The following is a 24,453-nucleotide window of genomic DNA, read 5'->3' as shown; positions in this document are numbered from 1 at the left end:
TAGAAACGGTTGGAGGCCGGGAAGTGTAAGGGGGAAAGCATGGTTTTAAATAGTGTCGTGGTTTAGCGGCAGCTCAGCCCCACACAGCCGCTCGCTCACTCCCCACCGGTAGATGGGGGAGAGAATCAGAAGGGTAACGCTCGTGGGTTGGGATAAGAACAGTTTAATAATTAAAATTAAAAGAAACAACAACAGAAATGCAATGTAAAGGAGAACAACGAGAGGCGCAAAGCCCCGGGGGAGGGGGGGGGAACGAACCGCCGGAACAAACCGCGCGCGCCACGCCCGCTCACCGCCCGCCGACCCGACGCCGCGCCGCTCCCGAGCCGCCACTGCCCCCCCTTAATATACTGGTCATGGTGTCACGTGGTATGGAATGAACCTGCCATTGGCCAGTCGGGGTCAGCCGCCCCCACCATGGCCCTGCCCCTCCCAGCCCCCCCCCCCGCCACGCGGCAGAGCACGGGACGCTGGAAAGGTAGCCGACCCCCACAGTGAGGAGAATTAACCCCTTCTCAGCCAAAACCAGCACAAATAGCTATTGTGCTAAGGGGATCTTTCATCTGCGTCTTTCCTCCGACCCAGTACAGCTGTCTTGGGTTCACATATCTTCAGAATGCATGAGAGAAAAATGTCTTTTACAGCCTTCAGGCTATATCTGAGACCCATGTGCGGGAGGGAGACAGAAGGACCTGGGAACATTCTGTGCTTCCAAGAATTTAATATTGGATATCCTAGTGCCAGTATAGACATCCCCAATGGTGACATCCCCATGTTCCCAAAGCTCACCTGGCAGGTAATATGTCTTCACTCATATCAATATCTATCAATGTCAATATAGAGTTGGAAAGTATTACAGGAGCTTGTATGGACATACGTGTGTATATAGTAGATAGCAAATGGTGGAGATAAATCTGTTACTTTATCCCTTGTGTAATAACAGCTTCATATTTCAGAGAAAGGAAGAAAATGTCTTGACTTAAATGTTGCAGCAAAGTGCAGGTGGACAGATGAACTGAAAGCTAGGCTGGACAAGGCGGACATGGATAATATTGAACTGCAAAGAGTGTTACAGCTTTGTTGATAGACCTTATATCTAAATTACTAGCCCCTGTGAGATGGGGGAGAGAATCAGGAGAGCAAAAGCAAGAAAACTCATGGGTTGAGATAAGAACAGTTTAATAATTAAAATAGTAATGATAATAATAATGATTATGATAATAATAATAATGATGATGATGATATAATAAAAAGGAAAAAAAACCCACAAGTGATACAACCCCTCACCATCCACCAACTGACGCTGCCGGTCCCCAAGCCGTGATTGCTGCCTGCCCCCCCTCCCCCCCGCCCCCCAGCTCCTCCCAGTTAACACACTGGGCATGACATTACATGATATGGAATATCCCTTTGCCCAGTTTGGATCCGCTCTCTTAGCTGTGCCCCCTCCCCTCCCGGCTCCTTGTGCACCCGGCAGAGCACGGGAAGCTAGACATGTCCTTGACTAGTACAAGCACTACCCAGCAACAATTAAAACATTGGTGTGTTATCAACGTTATTTTCATACCAAGTCCAAAACACAGCACTGTGCAAGCTATGGGGAAGAATATCAACTCTATCCCAGCTAAAACCATGAGACAAGGTAACGTCTTTTCCTTTATCTAACCTACGTCATATGAGTACGGAGCCTTAGAAGAAAATATGTGCAACTTTCAATAAATGCATTAAATTCAGCTTTCTTTGAAGCGGGTGAAATTCTCATATTTAACATATTCCCTCTACAGACTTCCTTCATGGGTTTTTGGGATGCTTTAGGCAGAGCCACACATTTCATCCTACACAAGCACCAGAGGAAAATCGAGTTAAAAGTGTTGCTTACTGTTAAGAGGTAAGGTCTAGTGCGCATAATATTGTTCTTCAACAATATAACTGTATAGTTTAGCTTAGCGTTATTTTTTATATTGTTATGTATTGTTCTAGTACCTTTCGACCCATAAAGCCAGAACCCCACTGTGTGAAACTGCAGACCAAGCTGAAGTCCCTGTCTATAAAACCTACAATGCAAGTAACATTTCCTCTCTGTTGCATGCTGTAGTAACACTGACATTTCACACTTTGTAATTTTAAATTGCAAGATTGACCTAAACATTAAGTACACATAGAATAAGAGATGAAAATCAAAAGAACTTACTAAAGGCTAAGGAAAAAACTCTGAAATAATATTGAACGTATTCTATTTTCATTATGTCATTCAAAAATTGGGACCCACAACACGCCAAGAACTGCCCGTTTAGCACAGAGCATTTAGCAAAGAACTCAAGGACTTCTGAATGGAAGGAAATAAACTGTAATGTCCGGTCTGAACACATGACAGTGTGGTTTTCCAACCTTTTAATGAAGCAAAAGAATGGATGGCCTTTCCATGCATGGTGTATTACTCGAAAGTTTTAAGCTGCCCATTGCTGGGGGATCTAACTTTTTATCCCAGCTACAATGTTGTGCTCACTGAGGCCTGCCATTTCTCTTACAAAATGCATGTATGCATATGCTGCAGTTTACACTACTAAACAATCATTCAGCCTGAAGGACAAACAATTTCCACTGGTATTTCATGGTTCTTAGACAGTGTGCACTTGTGTGACTTATTCAGTACAGTTTTTCCCTGTTATTTTCCATGGAAATTTAATACGAGTTTAGGATACTCCACATCATGCCTTAATCTCTGTCGGCAAAATGCACGCCCAGGGAGATCCACTGAAGGCTGACACTAGATTGAATGGTGTCACTTTTGGGTTGGAGGATAAAAACCAGCCAGTGTAATGCCATAAACATAATAAATGTATTTGATGCCTTTTACTATTGTATTGTGAAAATGGTGTAACGTGAAGTGTACAGAAACACATAAGTATTTAAAAAATTTAATAATTTGGCTTTTGTTTTATTCTACCTTACCTCTTAAAAAAAACAAAAAACAACTCTAATTCCAGTATGATGGGAGAGACAATGACCTTTCTCAGGTGTCCTGGTTTCAGCTGGGATAGAGTTGATTTTCTTCGTAGTGGCTAGTATGGGGCTGTGTTTTGGATTTGTGCTGAAAACAGCGTTGATAATGTGGAGATGTTTTAGTTGTTGCTAAGTAGTGCTTACACTAGTCTAGGACTTTTCAGCTCCCCATGCTTTGCCGGGTGCACAAGGAGCTGGGAGGGGGCACAGCCAGGACAGCTGACCCCCACTGACCAAAGGGGTATCCCACACCATGTGACATCATGCTCGGCATATACAGCTGGGGGAGGAAGAAGGAAGTGGGGGGTGTGTTTGGGGTGATGGCATTTGTCTTCCCAAGTAACCATTACACGTGATGGAGCCCAGCTTTCCTGGAGATGGCTGAACTCCTGCCTGCCCATGGGAAGGAGTGAATTAATTCTGTGTTTTCTTTTGCATGTGGCTTTTGCTTTACCTATTAAACTGTCTTTATCTCAACCCATGAGTTTTCTGACTTTTACTCTTTTGATTCTCTCCCTCATCCCACTGGGGGGAGTGAGAGAGCAGCTGCGTGGGGCTTGGTTCCGACTGGGGCTAAACCACGACATCGAGCAACAACTAAGCTGCTACGATTTGATCAAGACCGTTCAAAACAGAAAACAAAGCCTGAATTATGTCAATGTCTTCAGACAGAAAAGTGGAACAAATTCTCTCACAAAGCAAATTCATTGAGGAATCTCACCAAATCAGTGGTATATGTGAACAATATGAAAATAGGTCCTACTGTATTGTAGGTAGAAAATGAATCCGTTACTTTACAATTAAATGAAATAATTTCAATGGGATATTAATTTTATAACCAGATTTACCTTTAAATAATGATTTCCTAACTGTATGTTACAGGAGAGTATTAATCTGTAAATGACTGGTTTCTTTTTCTGTAATTTCTTTTCCAGTAAGAAGCTGAGATGAACATATTACTATGGATCTCATAAAGATTATAGGTTTGTTTACCTAAAGATATTTGTGGATCTCTTGAATGTAGAACTAGTTTTTGTTGATTGCCAATTCTTGTTAAGTAAAACACTGCGTGGGTTTTCTTTACAGTAGAATGAATTTCTGGTGTGGAAAAATAAGTAATATATACAAATGTCAAGAATAAATCAAATACAGCATCTAAAAATTTAATAATTTTTTCTGTTGTTCAGCAATGTGAACAGCATATGACCCGGTAGGATTTTTAATTATGCTTCTGCAAAAACAGTGTTGGGTGTTCAGTTTTCATTATGTTTCACAGAAACTCCTTAGACTGCTTTAAAAACCTCTGTCTATATTTTCAGAAAAGCACATGGTTCTAATTACTGATAATTTCACAGGTTGAGAGAAATTTCTCAGCTTTTTCATGCATTTGTAGCTGGAGTTGGGTTTGGGTTTTTCATGTAGAAGTTGATGGCATCTCTGAGCTCAGATCTTGTCATGGTGGGATGTCTCTTTATTTGAAATGATACGAGTACAGGAATTCATTCTTCTGACAACCTCTGTTCTGCTTTCGCAAGCGGTAAATTCCAGCCTAAGGAGCTGTCGGATCACAATGAAGAGAAGCTTGCTTAGAAAAAAAATTATCATAATTCATGTTTTACAGTAATCCAAATTCAAAATCACCAGCATGTGTATTTTAAAGCAAAACATTATTAGATGTATACAAATTAAGGCTGCCTTAGTCTTAGTTTTCTGATTTGTTAGAAAAGCAAAGTTGAGAAATAAGTGAATTTGACACTGCTATGTTCTACAATATTTTATGGAAAAGAACTTATTTTCTACCTGTAAATATTATTTTTCTTTAACCTTACTGCATAATAATTTCCTGTGGGATTTGTTTTTCTTCAACAAAAGTATTACCTCTTTGTATAGCTTCACAAACGAATACCAAGACTTCCTCCAGCTGACTGTACTCTCTTGCTTTGTTATCTTTAATATTACAGGCCTTGAGAAGCTCTGCATCCTCAGCGTGTCCCAGAAGGCATTCGGTAGCATCATATACACAAATTAGACATGGTGTTTGACTGACGAATATATGGATGATCAGCCATGGCAAATGCAGCATTGCTAAAATAAGTATCCTGAATCCTTCCACAAGTGAAGTTAACACGGACTGGTAACAAAGCATGGAAGTTATGTTGGTATGAGCAAAATGTAGACTAAACCTGCACTGCACTGTTAGCTACATATTGTCACCCCAGCTTCCAGTGGCTTGTAGGATACAGACCTAGGTAATGGGAAAAAATTCATTTTTACGTAAGCTGCTAAATATCCACGACAGCATAGGGACTGTCAGCATTCCCTTGAATGTACTCCCGTGCTTCTGACATAGAAGATACTACTTGAAACCCATGGGAACTCAGGTGGGCCGAACACCCGCTCCCTTCAGGCACCGACCGCTTCACCCTGCCACTGTGACACGGGGTGCGCCTGTTTGCTGCGGCGGGGAGCGTGGTGCCGCCGGCCCCCTGGGGCTCCCCGCTTCCCCTGGGGCGTCGGCCCAGGTGCCTGTCCTCGGTGGGGAACGGCCATGACATGGCAAAGGATGGCGAAGAACCGCCAGGCCGGGTGCTGGCTGGGGACAGCTTCAGGGCTGAGGGCTGGCCTGGGCGGGGGGCACAGGCACCACTGGGCTATGGGAGAGGGTCGCCGACACGAGGTTTGTCCTTGGGACACTGGGGTCTTCTGCGGGGAGGTAACACCTCCGACCACTGCTACTTTTGACCCTTCAGCTGGAAGCTTTGTACTCTTGCCTCTGAGTCCAGTATTTAGATTTTTACAACAAAAGAAGCAGGAGAGCCAGCAGGCGGCGGCCGGGCAGGCGAAGGGTGGTGAAAGGGCGTTCTCCTTCGCGGTCATCCCCCACGCCCCGCACGCAGAGCGGCCGTGGCGGCGGGGGTACCGCCGCCCGCCCCCCGGCAGGGCCGGCCCTGGGGCGGGCACCGGTGCGCGGCGGCGGCGCTGCCCGCGCTGCCCGGCAGGTGGCGCCGCCCGGGCCCCGCGGCGCGGGGGAGGGGAGGGGAGGGGAGCGGCGGCCGTGGCCGCCTGGCGCCGGCTGTCAGCGCTCGGGAGCCGCGGGTCGGCGGCGGACGGCGGGAGCCCCCGCGCCATGGAGCCGCAGGCACAGGGTGAGTCGCGTCGGGATGGAGCCCTCGGGCGTGGGCCGCTCGTCCCGGGGACGGCGAGGAGAGCCTGAGGGGGAGCCGGGGCCCGGGGGGCCACCCGACCCCCCGGCGAGGCGGCCGGTGAAAGCAGCGTCGCTCGGGGTGCCCGTGAGGGGCTCCCCGGCACCGCGCTGGCGGTCGCGGCCCCGCGGGCCTCCGCGGAGCGCGGCAGAGCCCGGCCGGCTCGCGGAGCCCCGGGCGCCCCTCGGCTGTCCTCCGCTGAGTGCCGGTGGGGGTGGCGGCGCCCGCTTTCTCCGCCTGCCGCTCCCGGGCGCTTCGCGGTCCCGGAGCCGGATCGTAACTTTGCGTGAAGTTGATCTCGGCGAGGGTGCGGAGTTCTCGTGGGCTGCGGCTGAGCGGTGCCGGCTCCCGCCCGGCGGCTGAGCGGTGCCCTCGGGACGGCGCCGCGGGGCGGCCGGGGAGCTCCGGGGCGCCTCCAGCAGCGGCGGCCCGGCTTACGGCTGAGCTCTCCGCCGAGACCGGCTTAAAGCGGGACGTGCCGAAGCGTTTCTGCGGTTTCGCCTGCACGGCTTCCATTAAAGCGAACGCTTTCTTTTTCTCTTGCAGCAGTTACGATTAAGTGAGCTATTCTTCTCTCTCTGGGTAAAGTTAATTGGCTTCCAAAGAACGGAAGAAACTTTTCATGCAAGGTTTAGATGATGTTTGGGCCAACCAGAGGTATTTAGCGTACGCAGATCTTGATCATCTTTACGGTCTTGCTTATCTTTTCTGAAGAACCTTATGACTTCGCCACGCACGTCCTGAAGTCAACAGTCCTAAGCAGGTGGTACAAATATTTCTGGGAAAGCAAGAATGTTTGGGCACCACTTCGTGTCATCTATAAAATAGGGAGGTGGGGTAAGGGGGAGACATATGCTCATTGAAATTAACTGACAAGATCGCCTTCCAGAAGAGTTAAAAACTGTCCTAAACAAATACACATAAAAGAGGTAAATGCTGATTGCAAACACGGTTGCACGTAAAGGAGTACATTAGGAAATTTGAGTTCATGGTGCTTGTGAAGGAGAAAGCCTTTCCGGCAAAAGCAAGGTGTACGTGGTGTCCTAGTGGATACGTGGCTGAAGCTGACTGGCAAAATAAATAGATCTGTGGCTCAGTTCCTGAGGTTTTATAAGTCAGTATTAAGACTATAGCGTAAGACTGTTATTTAAACTAATTTTCCAGGTACATCTGTACAAATACTATGGTGGGAGCTCCTGTGCTTTAAACAGGAACTTCATTTGGTAAAGGATTTGATCGTTTCTTGTTTTGTAGAACTGATGGAAAACAGTATCTGATTCTAATTAGCCAGATAGCGGTATATGTGCATGTGAATTTTTTACATTCCCTGACTAGTAAGATGAGCAATTACTGAGCCAATAAATATGTTTTGCTAACGTGTTCTTGGTGGCAACTCTATTACTGCCAGAGGTCTTACAGTTCTTCTGGATGAATGTCCATTGGCTAGTGAGACAATATAAAAGCATTTTGTATTGCTTAATTTTATCTAATTTGGGATGCTTTGTCCTTCATTTTTCTGCATGCAATGCAGGAGCTCAGGAGCTTTTTCTTTGGGTTTTGTTTTTTTTTTTTCAATCTTGAACTTAGGTGACAGAGAAATATGGGACTTTTCAAGGCTGTACTCAGTTCTTAAGTTACTTTTTTTCTTTTGTTTCTCACCTGTATGTTTTATTTCTATAGTTTCTCAGAACAGCCTGTCATTACTTAAAAAATACCTTTCTTTGATACCCTAGCGGTACAAGCTAAGATCTGTGTGGTAGGTGTTTGCATGCCAGCAAGCTTTTGTTCCAAAACGTCCCTCTTTCCTTCTAGGCTTAGTTCAGTGCCTGCTACTGCAGTTACGGAGCCTTGCTGGCAAAAAGAATTTAACGTGTACATGTCTAATGCCGTTGGATTCAATTAAGTATATCTAAGCACTGGCCCGAAATCTGAAGTTTTCAATCCCACTATGCAATTTGCAGAACATAGTTATAGGAGGTTACTAACAAAACAATAGCAAATTTGCTTGGGGAAAAAACCCACTTCAGGTATCTGCTTAAGCAGAGGGAGAAACACATATACATTTTAATGAGTTGACAAATTGCTTCTAAGGAACCTTTAGATGCCCACAGAGGAAAGAATCCTGAATGGTTTGTTCCAGGGTGCTCTGCTGGGAGTAAAAGCTATACATTTGAAAGCACTGTTGAATTCCTCATATTTAACACTAAAGATTTTCTTCAAAAGGACTTTTCTACATAATTGTGGTGTTTGTGCCATTTTATATTGTCCTGAAGGGAGGCTATGCCTAAGTAGATCAATTTCATTTTCAAGAAATACAAGTATAAAATGTAGATTTCTTCAGAGCACAAAAGGAATTTTTGTCAGTATTTTTACATAGCAGCATGAATCAACTTTATAAATCTTAATGCAGCTGTTGACAAAAAAAGGTATTACGCGTAACTGTACCAAGGTACTGCATAGAGGTCACAGCTAACATCAGGAGTTTCTGTGCGATTGAAGGCACAACATAACATATGTCCATGACCCAAAATCTGCAAAAGTTAAATGCTCTGATGTTGACCTTAAAGCAGTAGGGAGATTTCATGGTCTGAAACGGAATTACTGTTATACTTAGGTATATTGAATATTCCTTGCAGCATTCATGCTGATTAGATGAGATAGTCTACCAGACAGAGAATAATAGCAATTAACTTTCAAATATTTTCTAAAGAAATAACTGTTCAGTGTAAACAAATTAATATGTGTAATAAAAATCATAAATTGTACTTTACATAGATTGTGCCTTTAAGCCTCTGGGTGCTTTTATCTTTGGTCACTTTTTTCTTCTTAATGGTCCCAGAGCTAGCTGATCCCAGGAACACACCAGCAATACTTACGCTAGGTGCTAAAAATTCCATAAGAGCATCTTTGTTTTCTGTCCTATGTCTGTCAGTCGTTTTTAAAGTGAAAAGTTGGGAAGTCTGAAGAGCAATGTTTCTCTCTGAAAGACAGGCAAATCAGAACTGTGTATTTGCCTCCCATTATACGCATTCTGCTCTAGGTCCAGATTAAGTGGCTGACCTGAGTAGTCCTGCTTTCTAGTTTAAAACTGTGAATGTCCTCTGATAATGACAATGCCGTGGATGTCTTCATCTGTCTCTCATCTGAACAACCCATGTGACTTTTCACACTGGAGATTTGGAAAGCAGGAGAGAGGACCGCGCAAAGGGTCAGGAGTAATTGAACCAGCCAGTGATAACCTGCATATTTGACTGCATGATGGAAGTCTCAGCTGCTGTGTTAATAAGATCACATGAAGATGAGGTCAAGTGAAAATGGTAGGGTTGTAATTTATAATAGGCTTTTTAAATATTTAACAGGAGTGCCCAGAGCTCAAGATAATTCCTCTTTCATCCTTTTTATACTAAAAGGAGAGAAAATGTATGCATGGAATAAGTTATCGGGTATATTGGATTTTAAGCAAATAAATGTCTGAAATCAAATGCAGTGCTTCTGGTTTACCCTTCTGAACCTGTACTGCTTTCAGCTTGGTGACATTTGTCACAGGACGAAATTCAGTTTGCTGAGGCTGAGAAAAGTTGAATGGTCTCATGCTACACATGAGAACTGAGAGTAGAATATAGTGAGATTTGGAAAAGAGGCAGGAGAGAGATGCCTCCTCTAAAATCTAGGGCCAGTCCTATGAGGCAGTGTAATTTTGCCAGTTTTACAACCATGAAGATATAAAATGCAGAACACGCAAAACGAAACACATCAAACTCTAAAACACATTTTTAAATTCTTGCTCTATTTTTTCTCCTGTATCTTTTTATTTTCACAGGACTGCTGGTATGACTCCTACTTTGAGGCAGCCCAAGTATAGTCTGAGCCTGCTCTCAGTCTCTGTTCTCAAGTGCATTAGTGGAAAGATGAGTCTGCTGACGATGTTCTGATGTGCCTTGCTGACTTTTCCAGTACAGGACAGAAATGCGTGGAACTTTTGAGGTGCTTTGCTTAGGCCTTGTGGCGCCTGAAGGTCAAGGGTGTGGCATAAGCTTGGCAGATGATTGCAGATGGGTTGAAGTATGTTCTGTGTGGCTGTATTTAGAAATTTAGATATTGTTCAGTAGCTTGTTTTAGCATAATCCTGAAATTTGGGTTTAGAAAGACTGTAGTCAGCCTTTGTTTCAGAAAGTGTTTTTAAGGATAAAATTAGATCTTTCTTATTAATCAGAAAATACCGCTTGGGGTAATATATAAATACAAGGTCTGTGCAGGCTAGTTTTACCGGGTTTTATTTGTATCTCCTAGAAATGCACAGTGGCATGCTGAATTTTAGAAACATAGTCTGCTGTAGTCATATCGCTGCTCTCTAAACTGGGCATTTTGGCTGCTGCATTCTCTACACCCATCGTGTACGAGAAATGGTGAGAGGGGACTGACAAATCTGGGTATCAGATATCAGGCTGACCTTCTCCAAAACCGTGGGCATATTAGCTGATTGATTTGGTTTTCTGGGACAGAGGTAATGCTGCTTAGTCATCTTTGAGATCCATGGATGAAAATCATATAATAGCTAACTAGGCTATCATCATGACACTTCTGCATCCATGGCATGGATGACATGGAGTTGCACGTGGATAACTATAAAAGACACAGTCATTTAGCAAGTGTTTGTATTGCACTTCAGCACTAAATCTCCTTTTCTTTCTCTTTTGCTCTTATTCCCTCTCTTTTTCACTGTGTAAAAAGAAGTAGAATGTCAGCAGTGAGGATCTTTCTGCAAATGCTCTTATCTGAAAGTTTTAAATGAATTCAAGAATGCGATGTACATGAAGTGATGCTGCCTCCAGTACCATCTTATCATGATGATAAAGGTCTTACACCTATGAGTCTTCCATTTTCCCTCTCCTGCTTGGCACATTTTACCTTTTCTGTGCTTATTGGACTTAAACTCTGGATAAGTAAAAAGCCTTCTAAAAGAATGTTCTTGTTAATTACTCTTGTGCAAGATTTCTTGAACTTTTTGATTCTTTCTTCCTTATTGCAGTCAAAGGGTACTGTGTTTATATTAATGGCATGGTAAAGTGAAGGATCTGCTATTGGATTCCCAGGCAGGTGAGCAAGTTCTCACTGCGAACAGTCGCATAAGATACTAGGAGTTTCGGTGTTGTCTCCGCATTAGCTGTCATTAAGTTTTCTTACATAAGGCTGATTGCTGAAAGACATCTCATTTTTGTAGCCGAAAGCCATGGCTTTTACAACAACCAAGTAAGAATAATACAACAGTAAATTTTATATAGACAGTTTTACAGAAATAAGGAAAGGTCACGATTACATGTGTGTATCCTGTGGCCAGATACAACAGCTTCTTTCATTTAGCCTGTTGTTCAAGTAATGGACTTTCAGATGCTTAGGACCTACATAATCAGGGATCCAGTTTTTGGGCAGTTTTTACATCTTTGCATTTCTAGTCACTGAAGGAGAATCCAGGGAGCTTGGAGAAGCAGGTAGTGGTTATAAAGATCACAAGGAGGTCTAATGTGAGTCACTTCCAGAAAAGGGAAGGTAGCACTGCACCTTGAGCAGTTGGTTCCTTCTGAAGCAAGGAGGGCTAGCAGGAAGATGCTTTCTTCTGGGTTTTTTTTTGGTGGTCTTCTGGAGTTTGGTTTTTGTGAAGTTGTCCTGCTATCACCACTGACTTACCTTGGCATGCAGTTATCCCTGCTGTCCACCAAGAACCTAGTCAGTAAAGTGTTCTAAATTAATGACAGTACTTAAAATGTGTAATGGCAAGCAGTCGCTTTTCAGTAAAGCAAAATTAGACAGTAAAGGCAAAATTAGACTTTTAATGTTTTTGTAAGATAATAGAATTTAAAGTACTTTTAACAACAACACATCCTCAAAATGCAAACTCAAGGTTCAGATTTAGGAAAACACAGGAACTAGGGCTCTAGTGGTGCTTTTGGCAGAAAGGGATATAAAATTACACTCTGAAAACATTATTTTTTTTTTTAAATTCATGTAAGCATAAAGCGTCTATAGATACAGTGTTGGCTTTCCCAGTAAAAAGTGTTTGCACTAAATGTTTTTGTAGCAGGCAGTACAGTTTATTTTCATGTGCTTTCTTGCTGAAAGGGCTACTTCTGTTTGCTGGTCAGTGAAGTTGTTATTTGCTTTCCCAGGCCCCAAGGGACCAGATCCTGCCAAAACTGTTTCTCTTTTGAGAATCATTCTTTCTGGTTTTTTTCTTTCCATTTCTAGCATCTGATTTCTGCCTGGGTTTTGCTTTAACTTGTGCAACACCCCTCCTCTTTAGCCATCTGATATATAAGTTCTCTCTCTAATATTAATGCTATGCTTTAAAGTTGTATTTAATAATTGCCTAATAAATAAAGTTACCAATTTATAAATTGTAAGTAAAGTATGGAAAACATGATTAAAAACTATGTAAGGTATGAAATTAAAAGGTTGTATCATTTATATTCTGTAAGTATTTATAAATGGTGGCTGAAGAGAGCTGATGCTTTTGATGTTTGCTTCTTCAGGAAAGGGTTAGGTTTTTCTGTGTTCACCTGTTTGTTCAGATGTTGTCTTTTCACCTGTTTCCTCACCAGGAAACTGCCCTGCCGCCTGGGTGGAACTAAGGCGCTGCAGGTTAGTGGTTACAAAAAGGTTACTCAAAACCATCTCGAAGTCTTAAAATACTTTTTGCACAGTTGCCTTGGAATAATTGTTTTCATTGTGCTTTAGTAATAACTTGTCATCCTGATGTTGGCTCAGGCATTTTAGGTGCTTATTTAATTCCTCTTCCTATGCTTCGCGCTTTAATTAAAATGTTCTTAACTCCACTGAGTAGATCACAGATAGGTCACTCTAGGAAACGCTGGCAGATTTTTAGAGAATGAATTGGAATGAATGTGTTTATTTAAAATATCTCCTGAAAGCCTCAAATGCTTTATGTTCTTTCTCTGCTGGGTTGGTGCATGCTAAATTTTGATTAAAAAGTGATCAGAGATAGTTGTATTTAAACACAACCAGATTTTCCTTAGAGACAAGTAAAATGTATGTACATTACAGAGTTAGAGGGGCAATTATGCCAGGAACAGAAGATTATCTTCTGCTCAAAGTATTTTAATAGGCAGATGGCAGCTATTAACTTATTATTGTGGGAGGGAGGAATCAAAGTCATAATCAGGGGGAATGATGTTTGTCATGTAATTAAACTATCCAACCAGTGCTGTTATGTGCATGTGAGAATACTGAAGAACCAAGGAAGCCATGTGGTCTTGCAAGAGTAAATCCGCTAGTCGCGTTGTGGGTCAGGTGGTACAGAAGCCGTGACAGCAAAGAAAGAAGATGGTGAAGAAGGAACAATTACTTGAATAGCCTGACTGATAAAAAAAAAAAAAGGCTGCTGAATAATGTCATTCATATAAACTGAATCACAATGCGGTTTTGAAGATTTAAATAAGGTCTTTGCAGAGTTAAATAACAGATATTGCCAGGAAACTGGAAGTCAAATACTGCAGGTAGAGGAAAAACATGTCTTCTCTTGTGGTTTTAAATTACTTCAAAATAGCGAAGCACAGATAATAAGCAATGTAGATGAAGTCTGCATTAAGCACAAAGAATAAAGAAGAGCATGTAATGATAATGGTTTGTACCCATTTGAGAGGAGTTTAAATGTGGGAACTAGATTTAGGCCTAGATCCAGAATTAGAAGGCTGCTCAGTTGTGTCCAGGTCTGTGTAGAAGTATGGAGCATGAACATGTCCTGGAAGGGAAGCAGCAGTATTCTGGTCATGGTTACGTGCTGTACGTGGGAATCAAGGGCAAGGGAATAAGATTTTAGCAATTAAGTTGAGTAGGGATGGAGATGTGAATGGAAGTTGTTAGCAGAGATGCAAGCTTTGGGAATACTAGTTTATTTCGGAAATGTACGATGTGTTATGTCCATCCTGCAACAACATCCTCAGAAAATCTTACATAAGGTAGTAGAAGAGCAAAGAGAAGACAAGGACTGTCTTGTGCTCTCTTTCTAGACCTTCCTAAGGTACTGAAGTTACAATAGGCATGATAACAGACTGGGTGATCAGTATGGAGTAGGGTAGAGGTTTGGGTGATGTTCTTACCCCTGAGTGTGACCCAATGCAACCTCGAGTTGATAGCAACTCGTGCCACGTGCCTAAACCCTTACCTTCTCTTACCAGTTGGCCTGCTATTACCTGTATCCAGAGCAGCTGTCAGAAAAACTGACCCTCTGTGGTTCAGGGCTTATCTTCCCTGTTGATCTTCAAGGAGGAAAAAAACACTCTGTTGGTGATGGCTGCCATTTTGGCTGGTATTTGGGGGTAAATCAGGGACCTCAAAGACTGAGCCAGTACAGTGTGACTGGAAGTGCCAGTCTTTGTCTCCTGGTCTGATAAAGAGCTGACCATCCTGCGATATGGACATTTGTGTAACTCAGGCCAACTGCAGAAGCGTGCCTCCTGTCTTCAAACCCTACCCAACAGAAGGAAAGGCCGAGAAACTTGTTTCTATGGGAACTTCATGGATATCCAGGGCCCTAAACCCCAGATGTCTCCACCCACAGCCTCACCAAGCAAACACATTTCTTTGTAATGGCGTGCTACAAAACACTGAGTGGGCAAAGCCACAAAATTAATGATGCCAAAAACTCTGAAGGCCTTAACATGGAGCTTAACATTAAGAGCAGAATAAGAAATACTTCATTTCACAGTTCAGGGTGCTGGCAAAAAAAAACCTGGAGGAAAAGCAAATGAAACTTAAAGTTGAAAAGGCCTGGCTAGATGGTACTATTCTGATTGAGAAGTATTTTGTGTGGCCTGTGCCCAGAGAATTAGTGTAACACTAACTCCAAATTCCAGGTTTATCAGAGCAGCCCTCTGCAGCAGTGGCTGCCCAGCTGCAAGGCAGCGCATTTGCAAGAGGCAAACTAGGCACAAATTAGAGCTGCTTTTCAATATATTTGGAGTATGTGTTTTAACAAATAAAAATTTGTTTTATCTTAAGCAAAGGGCCTGTGCAAGGGAATACATGGCCTTTGTCTTTGGTAAAATGGATTGTTTTCAAATAATATTAATAGAAATGAGCTTTATTTTTATTGGTTTTAAATGGGAATGCAATTGTATTGCAGGTAGGTGTATCCAAGAGTAGGTCAAGTTTGTTCAGGGAAGCCTGGAGGGGGTCTACACTGTCAGATAACCTGCCTTAGGAAGGCAAAAGTGCACTGGTGCAAAGTAGCTAGTCTTAATTACAAAGGGTTAAGGGGTATTGCAAACGAAGCAGGTGGTGCTTAGAAGTTGAGAGGGAGGACACAAGACCTTAAGCCTGTGCTGAAGTCAGTCTTGCAAGGAGATGCCTGCTCTGAGGAGCATGTTAATACAGTGCTTCTTCTTGGTGGCCATGAGCTCTTGCATAGTCTACCATAAACACTTAAGAAAAACTCTGGGGACAGGAACTGTGCCTTTATCCCAACCTAGTGAGTGGTTTAATGTTATTGCCAACCAGTAGGCAGAAAGACAGCCCTGGTCCCTAAAAACTGTAATCTTTACTCTCCCAATGTGAGAGATAGAGCAGATGTAGGGGAGGATGATTTGTCCCTTCTCTCTCAGCATTCCTAAATGTGTATTTTAGTATATGCAACAATGCTGAGACATTTAATCTGTATTAAAGCAATGGGAAAGCGATGGGAATAATGAATTTGAGCCTGAAGAGAATACATCATCTGTTGTGTGCCCAGTTTTAATTGTTTCCTGTGTATTTTCCCTAGTAAATTTTCAAGATCAAAAGTGACGCATCTGCCTTGCATGTTGAAATAGTTGGAGGGGGATGTGGGGAAAGCAAAGCAACCTGCTGGCTGCAGCAAGATTTTGCTCATTTTTAAATTAGATTTATAAAGGTCTTGTTGTTATGTGTTTTGTGATCTGAGGGGTACAAATTATAGCTACTTGAAGAATTTATTTTTCAATTAAAAATATAATTTTATCACTTCTTGTAGCACAGATACTTCATTAAAGTTAATTGAGGAGGCTTGTGAGTGTGAGTTTAACTATACTGTAGTTAGATTGCTATCTAGTGATATTCTTTTGCACCTGGCTTTAGAAAAGTACAATAAACCAACCCTTTCTTAGGAAAGAAAGGTTATTAAATCCTGCAATTAACTTTCAGTGATTTTGATTCAGTGAAGCAGATGTGTGAGCTTAATTATAGAATTGATGGGATCGCTGTCACTTCTACCAGCTGAGGATGGGACCCAAGGTGCCTGTCTATTCTCAGATTAGACAAATGTACCTTCATGTATTTTTAGTGTGAAAGGGTGGGTTTAAGAAGTTTGACTGACAACTTCCACCTCTGACTGTCGGCATTGCCATGTCACAGCTCTTATCTTCCCCTACATTGCTTTTTTTCTAGTCTGATTATATATGCTTTATTCCTTCATTTGTTTTATGCAGGCTGGTACAGTTTCTAGAGTACCTTATTTGTAGAGAACGAGTCCCTTTTGTGACTAAGTGTCATCCACTTTGTCATGCCCTATTATTCCATCGTGACTTCATCTTTTTTCTTTTTTTTTTTTTTTTTCTGTTCTGCCTGAAGAAAGAAAAAGAGATTATAACCCTTCCACTTGTGGCATCTTTTTCTTACCCTTGACCTCACAGAAAGTTGTGTAGAATGATCAATAGAAAGCACAGTAAGTGGTACAATACTGTCATTACTTTCGGTATTGACATAATAGAAAGAATAGACGGAAAGAATGCTGTCTTTAAACTGTACAAAGCAATTGTTGTGAAATGTATTTCCATAGCTACAGCTTAGAAAGCAATGTTGCCCTTGTCTTCCCCAGGCAGGCAGGATTATTATTTTATACAAAGAGAGCTAGCTATCGGATCCAGTTAATAAAATCATGCCTGCCAAGCATTTCTGGACATTTCAGATAATTATTTTGCATGGAAGATCAGTTCTCAGGTTGATCCTTGGTACCTACTTTTAGTAAGTGATATAATTTTGGTTTTTTACCATGATTGTTATTCTCGCTTTTACCCATTGCACTTCTGTCTTTGGGATGATTATCAAAATCCTTACCAGAGTGTATGGCTTATCAGTGCAGTGGTCAAGCTGTGGAATCTGTTTTCTGCCAGTTGTTTGTGTGTAGATTGTCTTTCTTCACTGGCATAGATTGGCAGCTGTGTCAATGGCTTCTGGGGGAAAAATAAGAGACACATCCTCAGTGTATGATTAATTTATTTTTGTTTTACTAAAACAGAGAAAAGAATTAGCACACTACAACTGGCTGTTTATCCAGGAGCTTCAAATAAAATTGTCCCGTTTTTTGGAAACCTGACAATCTATGTCATAGCTACGGATAGATTTATTAATGCCTTGTTTTGCAGGGCTTAAGAGATGGAATGGAAAGCCTTGGTAAGGTCTGTAATGAGCTGCTCCAGGACAACTGGGGACACTTAATCTGAGATGGTGGACTGTGTCCTAGAGCTCTTGAATGCCCAAAAGCTGTACTCCCTCCCTCTCCTTGACACCACTGCTGACCCAAAGCCCAGGGGAGAGGAAATGCGAAGACACTTGCCCATCCATATCTCTCTTACAAGAGAGCATACTCTGAGGAGGAGGAAGATTGAGCTCCCATGGTCACAGGAAGTAGAATCTACAATTTTGTTTAATATTTACATTCTTGATCTATATGACCTGTGTGTCTAGAGTTCTTCCCATTCTCTGAACTAAGATGAACCCAGCATCTAGTCTTATTTTCCAAACTTAGATTCAGAGTCAATCTTCCTCTATTCTAAGTCCTCTCGGAGAAAGGCAGGCTGTACAGTAATTTCTAGGCTCAAGAAATTCAGGCTTGACCACAGCTAGAACCAAACACAGAAGGGAAGATCTTCCTTCAGGTAGTTTGTTTTCTAGGTGGATCCTCCCATAATAACTTTGGAATGGAAAAAATGGTACTGGAAATCCTTGCAATTTTAAATAGTTTTTCTGATCAATTTAGTTATTTACTGTAAATGCTTCTAGTCCCCTTTTTTCCTCCTTAATCTCTATATCCGGCATTAAGACTACATTATAAAGAAGATCAAAGACACTAATGCAATGTCTGGACAGTTTCTTTGTTCTACTTACCATTTCATCCCTTTGAAGACTTAATTGCAATTTAAATTTGTAAACAAGAGTTTTCCAATTTTAAATAAGAAACAGTTCTTTGCTGTTTCTCTTATGCTTGCTATGTTCTTAGCTTCAATATAACGACATGGCAAAAGAAGCTGTAACGTGATTTTGTTTACTAGAAGGGTTATACAATTAGAAGATATTTTCTCACTATTTGACATGAATATTAGATAACAAGGTAGGCATGTTATTTTTAACTGATTGAGCAACAAAAAATTAGAGCAGTAAAAGGGCTTCAATTCGTAACAGTTTTGTTAGCATAAAGGTTCATCTATATATTTCCCTAAAATAAATGTCAGACAATGTACGTGAGCAAAAATTTGGCATTTTTGCCTTTAATTTTGCTGTCATTGTGGTTAATTCAACAGACATCACTGCTAATAGTGTGGGGTGGGGTTTTCTTTGGTTTTCTTTTTTAACAAGGTCAACATACAAAAATTAGCCTGATATGTAATACTCTAGAACATGAGCCTGAGATGAATATGGAGAAGATACACAAAAAGTACCAATTAAAACACCTTCATCCAGTTAATATTCAGATACCTGAATGAGTCTAAAAATCTGTCTTGGATTTTATCGTTGTATTCTTTGGTTAATTTAAATTTTGTGGAATAGTTACAGATCCTGTAGTTTTTAAGTGGTTTATTTAATTGTCATCCCTACAATTCTCATAGGAAACATGCACGGGTACAGACCAATGCTGAAACAGTTTCTTGCATTTAATCAGATTTAACAACAGACTGTAAAACTAGTTACTAGTCTCAGCCACAACTTTCCATGAGAAAACTCAAAAATGCCCATGAAGTGTTTCAGTATGCTGTAGCTCCCTGTACAGTTGTTCTATTATCTTGTTGTATGAATCTGTCAGAAGATCACGTTAAATGTGTTCCCCCATCTATCCACCCCCTACTTTTTCATTATAAATATCCTGATATGAAGGGTTGTTCACTCAATTGTTTTGAGCTGGATTCTTCTGTGTGACTTGCAGTTCCTGATTATTGATAATCCCATACTTTTCATATTGCCTGTGTATTTTATCTAATTATGTGTGACAGTAAGTACTAAAACTTTCTTTAAAGTAAAAGCCAAACAGCTCTCTGTGTTGATTTCTACCTACTATATGCTTTCCCATACTTTATGGGTTTTTTGATTTGTGGGGTTTTTTTTTTCTTTTGAAGTAACATATGTCCAGACAATTGCTAGTCTGCCTGTTTGTGGAGGTTAAATGAGTTACACATGAGTATATTCTTAGTGTAATTTGTTGTAGGAATGTAAGATTGTATGAGACCATAGGGACCTTCAGATCTTGTCCCCAGCAATCTTAGGCCACAAGAAGAGGGGCCATCTGGAAGAGATAATGAGGGAGGTGGGCTGGGTCTTGCATCTGTCTCTGGGCGGAGTCCTGTGATGGCACATCCCAGTGTTTAGTCTTGATTGAGCTTTGTTGCAAGTGGAAGAGTGGAGAGAAGGGAACAGGCAATGACTCATCAGCTAACCATGGAGTATAAGGGGTGGGAAGTTCATGGAATAGTTTCCAAGATGGCGTCTGCTGCATTGATGCCTCTTTTTGGAAGAGAATTGTGGAGCACCAGGTACAGCAACCGAAATTAAATTTGGGATAACCAGGATTGACTTAATCTGGGTAAAATGGAGGCAGAGAAGAAAATAGATGCTAGTAAGTGGTGGTGTGTGGGCTCTGTCCTCACGTCCTACCTGTTAATGGCCTGCTTGAATGACACTTAGGAAACCTCTACTTCAGACGAATACATGGAAGTCAATGCCTAAAATATCATGCTGTTAGTAAAGGACAAAAGAGATACAGGACATCACCAATGCAATGGCTTCTTGTGGTGGCTGGTAATCTATTGGATGAAGTTCCTAATCCATTCTGGGAAGCTTGCAACACCTATGCTACAAAGTGAAGCAGAAGCTAATCACCCACCCAGCAGCTAAATTGCTATTCTAAATGGGTGTAAAGTTAATTTCTGATTCTATACCTTTATATTGGTGTAATTCTGAAATCATAGCAGCTGTGCATCTGAACAATCTTAATAATCATTACAATTCCAATTTTTTTCAAATTTTGTCTACATATAGAAATAAGGCATGATCTTCAGTGTTTCTGAGAAGAGTGGGGAAAGGGAGCAGGCAATATAGCTTGAATGTGACTCATCCATGAAGAAGCACATACATACTAGTCAGGAAAAGGAGAAGCACTGGGAACCTAAGAATTTTTTTTTTTTCCTCTTTTTCTGCTGCCGAATGTCCATCAAGATTTTATGTTAACCTTGAAAACATCTCAGCTACTTGAACTCTCTTCCCAAAGTGACCAAACCTTCCATGGCTCATAGCTAATACTTGTGCATCTTCAGGCAAAAAATACTGTCTCTCCCAGACCAACTAGCTGTGTGTTGTCAGGTTACGTAGCTGGGCAGGAGAGGAAAATGCCTGTCCAGGATTTTGAGATCGTATGAGAGGAATACTTACAGGTGGCTTATATGACATACCTTGAAGTGCTCTGGAGGGTGCTAGGCTGCTCCTCGGAAACCTGCCCTTAAGAATGGCTACATCATTGTCAGGGACTCACAGAACTCCCCTCGGTCTGGAGACCCTAGTTTTAAGTGTGTGAGATGACAGTAGCTAGAGAAAGAAAGCAGTAACTGCAAGAAATGCTGTGCTGTCTTTGCAGCATAGCACAATGCAGATACCCAGAAGCTCTGAGCAACCGGTATTCCTGTGATCCAAAGCGGAGGTCCTAGCTCAAGGCTCCAGAGCAGTATTTTATGTTATCAGCGTGCCTGAGCTGGTAAGCTGTGCAACATGGCATGGCTAACTAGCAGAGTACAAGTTTGTACTGATGCAGCTGTAGTCTGAGTTTGAGCTGGTGGATGCTGACCTATATTGTGCTCCATTTCAAATATAATAGCATCCTAATTGTAATCCCTTTGCTTCTTGTTGCTGCTTTAGCAATGCCGTTGACTATGTAGAATGTGACTTTGATTTAGCAGGCTTAAAGCATCATTCTGTATTGGTCTGGGGAGTATCAGATATCTTGCAGTTCTAGAATTACTGTGGGTCTCAGTGCAGTGAAGTCAGTTAAATTTATTAATCAGGGGTAGGAACCCTAGCAAAGTAGGTTCTTTTAGCGTCTTTACTTTTGTGATCATGCAGTTAAAACTGCTTTAGCTCCCTGCACATAAAACCTGTTGGTAATTTGGCAGTAATGGTTCTGACCAGGCATATATATGTCACTTCATATGGAAAACTGATTTAGCCATCGGGAAATGTTTCAGTTTGAAATTTTATGCTCCCTATATTTTGTCAGAAGGAGCCTTGACTGGGAGCTAGTAAGTAATAAATGTTTCCTCAGTCCTATAAGTTAGGAGAAATAATAACTAATTTTACAGCTTCCCCATACTTTCAGCAAGCTACTGGGAAAACAGAGCCTTGAAATGTTACCTGACCAGATTCGCAACTTCACAACAAGCTTCTTTTAATAAGCAGCTAATGACCATTTGAATACTATTATTTAAGATAGCCTAAATTTAAATGAAAAGATGGGTGTTTTGTAGAGATCAGCAAATGGAAATCAAGGTGCACAGTAATAGCTATCATATTCTAATGTTGCAGGAAAGATTTGCCTTGGACATCTGGTCTGTATTTTAGTTTCTGCGAGAAGTTACCCATTATTTATACAACTATAGATAGATTATGACTATGTATAGATATATAATTATCTATATAGATATATTTAATTCCAGGTGAATTGGAACCAGTCCTTTCTGGTTCCAGAAGTTCCTTCTACCCCCAAAGAAAGAAGTGCGAAACTAACATGAAGAGCTGTGTTACCGGCTCAGCTGCAGCAACTGAATGTATAAACTGAATGTCTGCACATGCACATGGACAATTGTCTGCATTGCTGAAGTGCAGGTTTCTTTTTTTTTCTGGGTGAAGTACATAATTGTTGGAAATGAATGCACATGACGAAGTATAAAAATGAGGTGTTATCTTAAAATTCTGGCTTTTAGATGCCTATATCTGACACTTTTCGATATAGTGTAGAAAAATACTTAGATTATAGGACTTGGCTCTAACATTTTAGCTGAATCAACTCATCCGTGTATGTGTTGATGAATTGTTAGATTATGTGTTTAACAAAATATACAGCTAGATGAAACACACTAAACAGGATCCTACCTTGTTGCTTAATTCTTAAAGAATTACTCCTGTGGTTAATTCAAGACATATCAGCAATCCCACTGAGCTCTTGTATTCTATTATACTTCTGTAGTCGGTGCATATATAACCAATGTCTGAAAGGAATATTTCTCAGGCTGACTAGTTGAAAGGACCCTGCAGGGGAGGCTGAGAAGCAGCTGTGCTTCCTGCATGGAGTAGAAGGTGGGAGAATATTTTGGGGTCAGCAATGCTAGCAAGAGGAGCTGTTTTACTACCAAAATCATTACCAGTTCTTATATATATTGGTGTGAATTTGCTGCAGGTTCTTTTTCTCCTTAAAGGCTGCAAAACTAACAAGTTGTCTTATGAGAAGGAAAATGTCGATAGCTGAATTTCCTATGGTTTTGTGTCTTGTGGTTGGCTGACTTCCTTGAATCAAGTTAATACAGTAGTTCCTCCTGAGGCTGTGCTGAGCTCCTGGGTAAGGTGCTGTAGGAACCTCACAGAAGGTGTGCTTTTGTGGGATGGGTGCTGTGGTGCTCAGACTTACAAGCTTGGACATTTTTTTCCTGTTGTAAGCAGATTTTATGAATGACCCTTCTTCTCCATTTGGTTTCTCTGATATCTCATCTAAGGATGGGCTCATCTAGTATTCTCTCTGTCTGTGAAATCACTTTAAATCTTCTCTACCAATGGACTGTTTCATTAAACTTGTTTTAAGAGATGTCTAACTCTGAAATCTAATACAGGGCTCGGTGGTTATTAGAGGGGAAATAGGGATAGGCACATAAATAAAAAAAAAATTACGAAGAACAAAGGATTGGGAACCTTGCCTGCATACTTTGCTGTGCAGTTGCTTGAAACTGTGGATGCTAAATTCTCTAGGATGTAAATTAAGGGGACAGAGTTCTAGGTTTACATTCTCAATAGGTGGAAAGATTTGAGATCTGCCTCAGGAAGTCTGTTTTCTTCCTAATGTGTTCAGTTTTTTATTCCTCCCTTTCCTAAGCTGAAGACTAAGACAGGTAAATTAGAGAAATGGTCTGTGAGGGTAGCCCCAAACACTGGTGAAGAGATCTTTTCAGGTTAGATTCAAGAAATGAGTTTCTGTTGCCGAAGTGGGGAAAGAGACTGAGAAGTTCAGATGATGTAGCACTGGAAGTGAAGCATACTAGCTATGCTGATAGACCTAGCCCAGGACTGAAGTGGTCAGCTGTAAGTGGTGAGAGGATACCAGTGAAGCTGTTTTCAACAAAGCAGAATGGCAGCAGAAAGTGAAGTCCAGGACTGAGAGCTACTAAGTGTGTCTGGAAGAAACAAGGATCATGAGGAAAAGGCAGAGATTGGGAACACCAAGGGAAGAGTGGGAGACTACATTGCTTGTGATAGTGCTCATCTGAGGAAGTTCAGAAGTGAGACTGAAAGAAGACTGCGAGCCATGGTATGGTAGAGCTGTGAGGTGACTGAAGCGAAGCGTTTGTGGAGGGACAGCGACCATAGAATCATAGAATTGTTAAGGTTGGAAAAGACCCTTAAGATCATCGAGTCCAGCCGCTAACCTATCACTGCCAAGTCCACCACTAAACCATATCCTCAAGCACCACGTCTACCTTTCTTTTAAATACCTGCAGGGATGGAGACTCAACCACCTCCCTGGGCAGCCTGTTCCAATGCTTGACGACTCTTTCAGTGAAGAAGTTTTTCCTAATGTCCAACCTAAACTTCCCCTGGCGCAGCTTGAGGGGAAGACTCTGTTACTGGCTTGAGCAAGAAGGTGGAGACTGATGGGCTAGACTAGATTTTAGAGGACTTGGACAAGAAGCAAGAGATACGAATTGGGACTGGCAGTGGATGAGGTTGCAGAGGATCATGGAGAAGATTGATGTAC

At 41.6% G+C, this 24,453-nt stretch overlaps 1 protein-coding gene and 1 long non-coding RNA gene across 4 annotated transcripts in view; both read left to right on the top strand.

The window, feature by feature from the left end:
* Positions 1 to 494: 494 nt before the first annotated feature.
* LOC135312870 (uncharacterized) lies at positions 495 to 5,196 on the top strand. The gene is made up of 4 exons (XR_010372487.1): positions 495 to 796; positions 1,785 to 1,888; positions 3,939 to 3,986; positions 4,965 to 5,196. It is a non-coding gene; the product is annotated as an uncharacterized LOC135312870 (long non-coding RNA).
* An 849-nt stretch (positions 5,197 to 6,045) lies between these two features.
* Positions 6,046 to 24,453, top strand: part of TPD52L1 (TPD52 like 1) — a 59,347-nt gene continuing 40,939 nt past the window's right edge. For all 3 annotated transcript variants that reach the window (XM_064447362.1, XM_064447361.1, XM_064447360.1), the window contains exon 1: positions 6,046 to 6,149. In XM_064447362.1, coding sequence (XP_064303432.1) covers positions 6,131 to 6,149 — 19 coding nt within the window. In that variant the 5' untranslated portion in view covers positions 6,046 to 6,130. The remainder of the gene's footprint in view (positions 6,150 to 24,453) is intronic.

Source organism: Phalacrocorax carbo, chromosome 3 (genome assembly GCF_963921805.1).
Source record: "Phalacrocorax carbo chromosome 3, bPhaCar2.1, whole genome shotgun sequence".
NCBI lineage: Eukaryota > Metazoa > Chordata > Aves > Suliformes > Phalacrocoracidae > Phalacrocorax > Phalacrocorax carbo.
Note: the sequence above shows the minus strand (reverse complement) of the source record. Positions and strands in the feature narration are given on the sequence as shown.